This window comes from Macrobrachium nipponense, chromosome 25 (assembly GCF_015104395.2).
Source record: "Macrobrachium nipponense isolate FS-2020 chromosome 25, ASM1510439v2, whole genome shotgun sequence".
In the NCBI taxonomy this organism is placed as follows: Eukaryota; Metazoa; Arthropoda; class Malacostraca; order Decapoda; family Palaemonidae; genus Macrobrachium; species Macrobrachium nipponense.
The window spans coordinates 70,433,324-70,442,911 of NC_087214.1; the positions used below are offsets into that span (position 1 = coordinate 70,433,324).

Below are 9,588 nucleotides of genomic sequence, written 5' to 3' on the forward strand. Positions count from 1 at the left end.
TTGGTTCATAATTAAGTAATGAAAATGAAAACAGTGTACTTACAGTTTCATTTTCAACAAACCATTAGTAGAAAACACAATATAAACAAAGCATACGACGATGAAGCGGGCAGAGAGCGATGACGACCACGTCCTTCACACCCGCGGCCGAAAGCAAAAGCCGCGCGACTGTCGGACAAGCAGTTAACTACCGTTCTCCCCTTGTTCGAAGCTTACGACCGTTCCAGCTGCCGCTAGCTACTTCCTATTGTTAAAGGACCGATGGTTGTATTACGTATCGGAACAAAGGTACGAAAGTCAAGATGTCGTGACGTCATAATACAGGACTTAAAAAAGACGTTCTAATTTCAACAAATAATTATTTAAATTTGAGTCAGAATCGAGTTACTTTTCCAATAAATGACAATTTGTCGAAAATTGCATTTTCCTAACTATACAAACCTGAGGTCCTTTAACAATAGGAAGTAGCTAGCGGCAGCTGGAACGGTCGTAAGCTTCGAAACAAGGGCAGAGAACGGTAGTTAACTGCTTGTCCGATCGTTCGCGCGCGCGCGACTGGGAGGTAAACAAATCACTTTTGCTTTTGGCCCATGCAAAATACGCAGATGAGGGGTGGCATGAGGAGGGACTTTATGTTAAAGGACCTCAGGTTTGTATAGTTAGGAAAATGCAATTTTCGACAAATTGTCATTTGTTCCGATACGTAATACAAACCCTCGGTCCTTTAACAATAGGAAGACTCACTTCTTGTGGGAGGAATCTGAGTCTTTTGATGAACAGACTGGTGTTCGTCCATCCCTGGAATGCCTCCCTGGTCGTAAGAGCGAGGGAGGGATCCAAGCCTCTGTCCGATTGATCGGGGTGTGCACCGCAGGATCAATGGTCAGACCTCTGGGCCGAGTACTAAGAGAGAGGCAAGCGGTATCTCTTCGTACCAGCAAGCAAGAACTTGTTCCTGTTTGCAAGAGGCAACATAAAAGTATGGGTTGTCTCAAGCTGGCATCCACTTCCTCCCCCTTGTTGGAGGAAGTGGTAGATATACGCTCCTATCCCTAGTGAAAGGGATAGGATGGGGCTCTGTTGAGTAGCTCACCTGCATCTTGTCCTTATCCAGCAGGGTGACGACCGTGTCCCTCTAACCACAGGTAGAGGGGAAGAAAAAGTGGGAAGAGGAGCCAGTCACACTCTCATTCACCATCCATTCTTACGGTCACACTAGGACTCGATGCTGTTCAGCCTGCGAGGGTCTGGGTTCGCTACACAACGTGTTGAGCAGCCACCACGGTCCCAAGGAAAAAGATCCAAGGACCTGTGGGCAATATCCGAAGGTAGAAGGAAGGGCATGTGGTCTGGTTGGACCAGACCCCTGCCTTCAGTACCTGCGCCAAGGAGAAGTTCTTGTGGACAAGGCAGCATCTCCTTCGCATCGAAGGCGGTGAAGTCCATTAGGGAGGGGACTGTGAACGACTCGAACCAATCGTCAGGGACCGAAGGGTTCTGAGTCTTCGCTACGAAGTTCGGTACGAAATCGAGCGTCACGGATCCCCATCCCCTGGGTGCCTGACTTCGCGAGGAGAAGTCATGCAGTTCCTCAGAGGAAAAGAAGGAAATAGTCGCATGACCTATCCCTCTTCTCTACTTCGGTGATGTCCAGTACCCATACTGTCTGTCCGTTAGCAACGAAGTCTCTCGCATCCTCCTATCCCCATGCAGCGAAGTTCTCGGTAGTGGATAGGACACCGACACTCCATGGTGGGTGTCAATGGTATGGGTACTGTGACAAGCTATTAAAACGAAGTAATGGTTGCTGTGTAACAACCGAACTAAGTCAACAGCGTAATTCGTAACTGACTCGGGCGCTCTGACAGCTGCCGACTGACTGCGTTCGGTAGGAGGCAAGTTGTCAAAGCATCCGAGTAAGTCACGTGACCTTCGCCTTAAAGGGTTATGCCGAGAGACCAAACAAATGATGTATTTGTTTGTCACCAATGCCGGACAGCGAGGTGATGATTCTCTTAGGCATGTACCCAACAGGCGAAAGTCAATTGCCTTCTAGAGACCGAGGTCCCTGAAGGTAAAACATCTCATGTTTGTTGAATCTCAGCTAAGGAGAAACAACACTATGTACCGTTGAAGACGAAGGTAGATATTGAATGCAACTACGTCTTCACATATGAATCGAGAGAAGGATCTCAAGATTCATAACCTGTGCTTACAAATGACTGAAAACGCTACCCGCTATTTCATTGCTGTCCGGTGAGAAGTCGTAGTTGCAATGAAAGCGGGGCGTTCTTCGGTAATGAAAACACAGGTGAAAGCCGCCTGAAGAACTGCTTCTCATGGCTGAACATTTGGAGGTAGAGCTGTCAGGTCGGAGAGTAGGCGATGTCTTCTGACACATCGTTGTAATTCGGGTTGAACAATGAACAATTGTACACCTACGAATACGAGATATTTTGAAGACAAACTCAGATGTCTGCAAATCATTCGCATTATCGCAGTGCGATGCAGCGGGAGACTTGTACAGACTTCTGTTACCGTGCGGTAAACAGAAAGATGAAAGAGTCCAAGAGATATCTCTGTTGAAAATTCTCGCAATGTCGAAGGCGATGGAATCCAGCGTCACCGCAGTAGATGGTCCTTCATTATTGCGAGAATCCCCGTTAATCAGAGACCTAAGTCCATGATTGTTAGGCAGAGATACGGTTCGGTAGTCAATCAAGCAGGGGAGAGAGAGACATACATGACCGTGAATCTCGGAGGCCCAGCTGATACTGAGCTGCTATGAGGCAGTTCAATACGCAGTGGTTGAGCCTGCTGACTCGTCATCCTGAGTTTGCCAGGTAATCCATTATTCCACGAAGGAATGCGTTCGGCTAGAACTACCGAGCATAAAAGATATGCTCGGGCAATTATATTTAGGCGAAACGAATTTCGGTAAATATAAAAGTTTGAAATGGTGTTGTCGTGACAAAACCATAAGTATATAAAATTGAAACTGAAAACTCCTGGGAGGTTGCAGGCAACCCGGGTTGCAGTTCAATTAGAATACTTTTCGTCTAAGTCGCAATCCGTAGAATAACTAGGATATGCGCCTACCCCTCGGACAAGTCAACTGCTTAGCAGAATCAGGTCGCGAGGTTAATATACGTAGTATATTTGTAGGATTCTGAACAACGATCTCCATCCTAAATTCTTTCCTTCAAGAAAACAAAATAAGGATTGGAGATCGACCACCTTCGTTCTCTATCAAAGAGAGTAAGGAGAAGTCTTCCTCGAAGGAAAGCTTCAATGGTGAACAGAATACTAAGACGATAGTTCAAGCCAAACTGGATATTCCCGTCCGATCTCCTCTATTCCAGGTTGGTCGCCTACTGTGAGATAGTTTCTTTCAGCAGCAGTCTTCTTCACAATGCTAGAAATTCCAGGAATTCGAGCATAGGCGAGGTTCCCGATTATCGTGTAACATATCGGGGATTCTCGTCTCGCTCACTTTGGACCGTGGTCTCGCGTAAGTGTTTGAAGATCGTAAAAAACTCGAACACTCTGAATGCGCTAGAAATTCCGTAGAATTCTAAGCAGTCTGCGAAACCCCACCGAATCGTCAAAACGATATCGGCTGGTGGTCCTCTCGATTCCCGTAGAAATCGAGAATGGAGCAGGATTCCTCCTCAACGACCGGGGCTTACGTCAGGTAGGACCCGAAGGTCCCCCCGTAGCGCAGTCCCGAACGTGGGATCCTACAAAGAAATCTCTGTAGGATCCTTCCCCTTTCCCTCGTAGCCGTAAGGAGAGAGGGAATGGGGAAGGAATTGGATACTCGCTCGCCTTCCCAGTGGAACTAGCAGTTGGAGAAGAGTAGGAGCAGCCATCGCCTTGCGGCGATGGCCTCTCAGAGTCTGGGAAAACGTATCGTCAGGAAAAAACGTTTTCCCGCGGAGGGTTACGAACTCTCACTGTAGGTAAGGGTCTGCGCCACGTGTGAACGTCGTCTGGGTGGGGCTGATCGACACCTGACAGGAGAGAGCCGATACCGTCCTCCGACTCATTCCAGTCCTCGTCGAGGTCGAAACCTCTCAGGAGGACCGAAGGAGTATTTAAATACGGTGTCCGAAGACACGTAGAAAACGCCGCTGTCGCAGTAGAGGAGGTTGGAAGTAGCTTGATCGACCGGCCAGAACTGAGAGAGCCTTCTTGTCCGGAGACGAGACACTGGTTCGAGACAGAATCGGCAAGCTCCGATCGCGGCAGACCCACCGTCGGTTTGGGTTCCCTCTCGGGCCCCAAAACGACTCGAGCAGAGACGTGGGCTCTGCTGGTGGGAGCGGCAATCCTTCCGCAGGGTCATTATGCTGACGAATCAGCTTAATGACTTCTGCAAATTCCTCTGTATCTCGGGAGTAACCGCGTCTTGCGGAGTAGGACCGTCCAGTCCCTCCAACAAGAACAGATCCCTAGATACTCCTCCTTCAGAAGGAGGAAGAGCGGCAGACCCTGACGGTCGCCTCCAGCTTAATTGCGTATGTCCTGGTCGGTCCTAGAACCGTGCCTGGTCCATACGGCGTCATAGCGGGGTCGCGAGCGGCGCACCTCTCGCGATCACTCATAGGTACCTCGCTCTCCCGGCGTAGCCCGAGGAGGTTGAAGGTACAGGAGAGGCAGACCTGACGCTCCCCCCTAGCTCGCTGGCAGGACCAGCGTGCTGGAGGGCTGCTGCTGATCGTCAACCGCGGTGGCGATCGAGCAGCATGCCTAGCCTTGCCGCTCGCCTGAGGCAGGCGAGAGCTTGGCTGAGAACGTCGACGCTGATCTCTAGCGTCAGGCGAGCTGTTGCTGGTTACCGTCTCCGCCCCGGTCCCGATGGGAGCGGCGTCAGGTGACCTGCTAGGCTTGCTGTCACGGTGAGACCGGCGAGCGTCCTCTCGGCGGCGCGTCGAGCCGCTTGGTACCAGAACCGTGGCTGGTACCCGACGGCCGCGGGGAACCCCTTCCTCGCCTCAACCCGTTATGGGAGAGGCAGACCTGACGCTCCCCCCTCGCTCGCTGGCAGGACCAGCGTGTGTGGAGGGCTGCTGCTGATCGTCAACCCGCGGTGACGGTCGAGCAGCAGGCCTAGCCTTACCGCTCGCCATGGGGCGATTGGCTCGGCTGAGAACGTCGAGACCGATCTCTAGCGTCAGGCGAGCTGCCGCTGGTCACCGTCTCCGCCCGGTCCCATCGGGAGCGGCGGACGGGTGACCTGCTAGGCTCTGTGTCGCGTCGAGACCGGCCAGCGTCCTCTCGGCGCGTCGAGTCGCTGGTACCAGCCGTGGCTGGTACCGGCGGCCGCGGGGACTCCTTCCTCGCCTCAAAACCCCGTGGCTGATCAGCGACCGTAACGTTAGCCCGAGCAGCCAGTTGATCGCTGCGAGAGCGTCCACTGGCCTGGCGAGAGTCGGGGTGCACGACTCTCGCCACTCATCTGCTCCGCGCCGCTGTCTTGACGGCGAGCGCGCTCGGGCGTCAAAACTTTGGCTGGACGGTCTTCTTGGAAGAGCGTCCACTCGGTGCTTCTCGCGAACGAGAAGCGGCCGAGACGGAACCTGGTTTAGCGGCAGACCCGCTAGCACCAGGTGAGGACGCACCAGCCGAGGCTGGTGCACCTCTGGTCCCCGTCGACTTCTTCTTTGCAGAGAAGAAGCGACGGGCCCCGTTCCCGAAGGAACAGGAGGACCAGCAGAAGAGCTCCCCAGCTCGCCTGAGCGAGCCGGGCCCTTAGAAGATCCCGAAGGAGTCTTCTTAGGGGGAAAGGAGGCAACCTTCTTCTTCTTCGGCTGTTTTGGCCTTAGAAGTCGAAGGGGAAGGAGGGCAGCGGACGACGAAGAAGACGACGAAGACGACGACGACCCTTCTTCCTCTTCCTCTTCTTCTTCGCCAGGCTCCGCAGGACAGACGTCAGGTCTTCCATCCAGGAGGGAGCCGGGGCAGTTGCCGAAGCAACAGGGCCCGACTGCACCTGTCGGAAAGACCTGAGACTGTGACAGCATCACCAACAGCAGGAACAACAGGAACAGGTCCAGGAACAGCAGGAACATCTGAAAGTGAATGAGCAGCAGGCACCTGATCTGAAAGGGAATGGATGAGCGGCTGGGACCGCAACAGGTACGGCAGGCACAAGGCAGGTACCACAGGAGAGACAGGCGTCCTGTCGGCAGCTACCGTCATCCTCGGCACTGGCGGCAGGTCCAGGGGGGGTACTCTTTGGGCAGCGGCAGTCCGGGGTCGGCAATACAAAGAACCCAGGTGGCGGTGGCACCGTCCTGATTGGCACGGCAGGAATTGGTTCTGGATTGCAGCGTGGGTGTTACCGACATGACATGTGGTGTGTACACCAGGTGCGGTGACATCTCATATGCTGGTGTCGAGATTGTGGTTGTTGTAGTGGTTACCGTATCATGAGTGACCACTGCCGACCCCGCCAAGCCGCTGAATCAACCCCTGCAGTCCCAAGCGACTCCCACACCTGTCCCAGGTCGTCCTCGCTGATGGCAAACCTGCGGAAGCAACAGTCGGGTTAATTAGAGGGGCTTCCTCTCGCCTGGGGGGAGAGAACCCCACCCAGAGCGGACGGAAGACCCGAGTACAACTGGATGTCCGTTACCAAAGGAGTCACTGGACTTCCGATGACTTCTTGTGTCCTCGTACAGCACCCACTGCGCCTCTTGACGAATGCATACACGTTACACAGGGCTCGTTGCGGGAGCACTCTCGCCCCCGACAACGAGTACAAAACCTCGTGAGGATCTACATCTACATCCAAGGTCGTCTCCCACGGATGTAGCACCTGCGGTAACATAGATAGATTAGTAAGAGGGGTTCCCTCACGCACGGGGGGAAGACATGCCCACCCGAACGCAAGGAAGACCCCAAATACAAAATACAATGAGAAGCTGAGCGGGGGGCAGGAAGGAAGACGAAGAATCAGGCTACCAACCTCCTGGCAGACCTTCGTTCTTCCCCCACCCCCGCACAGCAGTGAAAAGTAATATGAAAATGAAACAGAATACTGCCCTTGCGATTCACTTCATAGATAACTTCAAAGGAGAAAAGATCAATTCCCGGGTAAGAACGGAAACTTGATCCAATCATATGATGCTATCATAAATATATATGAAAATGAAACAGAATACTGCACTTGCGATTTCATTTCACATAAAAAATCGTAAGGATCAATTCGGGTAAGAACGAAAATTGATCCAGATTAAATTCATGCAATCAATAAATGAAAATGAAAAGAATATTGCAATTGCGAATCCACTTTCATTGCATTCTATTATACAAAATTAAAAGTTCGTGCTGAGCGCAATCACACTCTCGGTAACGAACGCACAGGGCAAAAATATAAAATGAAACCAAAAAAGTATTCTTACATTTTTCAATTACACCCATTTGCGCCAAATACATGACTCGGCGCGAGCGCGCCCGCCCTCGGCACCGAGACATAATTCAAGGGTTCATAATTAAGTAATGAAAATGAAAACAGTGTACTTACAGTTTCATTTTCAAGTCAAACAAAACCATTAGTAGAAAACACAATATAAAACAAAGCATACGACGATGAAGCGGGCAGAGAGCGATGACGAACACGTCCTTCACACCCGGCGGCCGAAAGCAAAAGTGATTTGTTTACCTCCCAGTCGCGCGGCGCGACGATCGACAAGCAGTTAACTACCGTTCTCCCCATTGTTCGAAGCTTACGACCGTTCCAGCTGCCGCTAGCTACTTCCTATTGTTAAAGGACCGAGGGTTTGTATTACGTATCGGAACAATGAATATTTTCAAATTAATCATCATAGATATGTAAAATATTTGATGTTTTACTATTTATTTAAATAATTATCTCATGCAAACTTCGTCGTCGTCTTCTACCAAAACAGTAGTTCCTTAATAACGTCGTGGCCAGTGACCGTGTTCCGATTGTTGAGATGAAAGTGCCCCAGCGTCTATGGGTACAAGTGGTGTGCGGATTTATCACAGGAAATGGGAAGTTTGCTGACACAAGCGACTCCACAAACATTGAGATGGCGTCAATCTTCTGAGTTATTTAAGCGTAAATAAAAATTTCGAAAGCGTTTTGGTGAAATTTGCACTGCGTTGGCCACCCTTTTCACTACCCTCTATTTAAAGCTTTAAATTTGGCCTTAATTTCTAACTTTGGAGAAAATACTTACTTTGAAAGGAGAGTAGAGGCCTTTAGCTGCGTTTCTCACCAACAAGAAGTTGCAACTGATGAACATCTCCAGTGTCAGGACGCGTTATAAGTACTTTTTCGGAGGGTGTCCATCCGTGACCGTCGGTGTGTTGGGCCAGTCCATGCGGTTGTTTACCCTAGGGTGGTATTGGTAATAACAATATAACAGTAAATCAATAAATATGGGACTAACGATAAGATAAGTAATTTAATAAGGGGAAATTAATATATGGTAAAAATAATCATAACAAATATGGAGCCAGACACCTGCACCTGGCTTAGGGTAAGTCCACGCCCTCGTCTAACTAGCCCACATCCCTCCCAGCAGACAATTTCTTCCAAGACAAACACGCCCTAAATCCACACAAACCTGGGACAAAAACCTGTAATTCCCCCAGGGGCCATGACAGAGCCCTCTCCACTCGGGCGAAATTCCCCGGAATATTCTGGAAGCATTTGACAGAGACGAGGAGACATGGAGGCCGTTGTTCTCCCCGGGTTCCTTCTGCAGTTTTCCGTCTTCTCCGGCGTTATAACGGCGTCCTACGCCCGTCAGATGGGCGAAATTGACGGGTAATTGCGCTCTCGTGGCTGACAGGGGTTTGAATCTCGTCTGTCTGCCGACATTTAGCCAAAAACGGGAAACGGAAAGGACGGGGCTGGACATGTTTGTGTGAATTCACGGTCGGGCAGACGACGTCTACTCATATAAACGCGTTCGAAAAATGGTTGCGTTTCGTGGCAATGTTTTGCTTAATTTCACTAAATTCATCGTTCAAATTGAGCAAATTTATCCTTATAAATACATTAAAACTAAGATAAGATCATTTAAGTTTATTTTAAAGTAAATTAACACGGAAATTTTACTTTATTCTGAATTTATTACCAATTTACTGATTACTTACAAAACTAAACGAGCCCCAACATCACACATCAAAGGTCGTCTTCCATCCAATGCTCTTGATGCCATGTTATCGAAGTCATGCCTGGTTTACGTAATTTTTTTGCAAGCATCTTACAAAATATGTGCATTTACGTAAATAAACAATTTCTTTGAAAATAACCCAAAGTGTATTTATGCGTAAATTCATCGGTAATCTCAACTTATCTCCCGTTTATAAATTTTACAATAATAAACAATATGAAATTGTATTCCATCCAAGAGCGTGTATGCTTGGTGTATGGCGCAATGGTATCAAAGTCATCTTTTGTTTTTTTTTACCGTTTCACTTTTAAATCTATTTTTATTCGTCTTGGTGGCTGATTGTCTCGTCTATAATTAGCTCTAGAATATCTTCAAGCTAGAGGATAATTTTTCAGTATATATTGCAATAACGTATAAAAATGTGGTAGGTACC

General features: G+C 49.5%; 1 protein-coding gene across 1 annotated transcript in view; it reads right to left on the reverse strand.

The window, feature by feature from the left end:
- Window positions 1-8,928, reverse strand: part of LOC135199524 (lon protease homolog, mitochondrial-like) — a 120,285-nt gene extending 111,357 nt beyond the window's left edge. Inside the window, exon 1 of the mRNA XM_064227649.1 lies at window positions 8,601-8,928. Within this exon, the coding sequence (XP_064083719.1) occupies window positions 8,601-8,897 (297 nt within the window). The 5' untranslated portion in view covers window positions 8,898-8,928. The remainder of the gene's footprint in view (window positions 1-8,600) is intronic.
- Window positions 8,929-9,588: the final 660 nt, after the last annotated feature.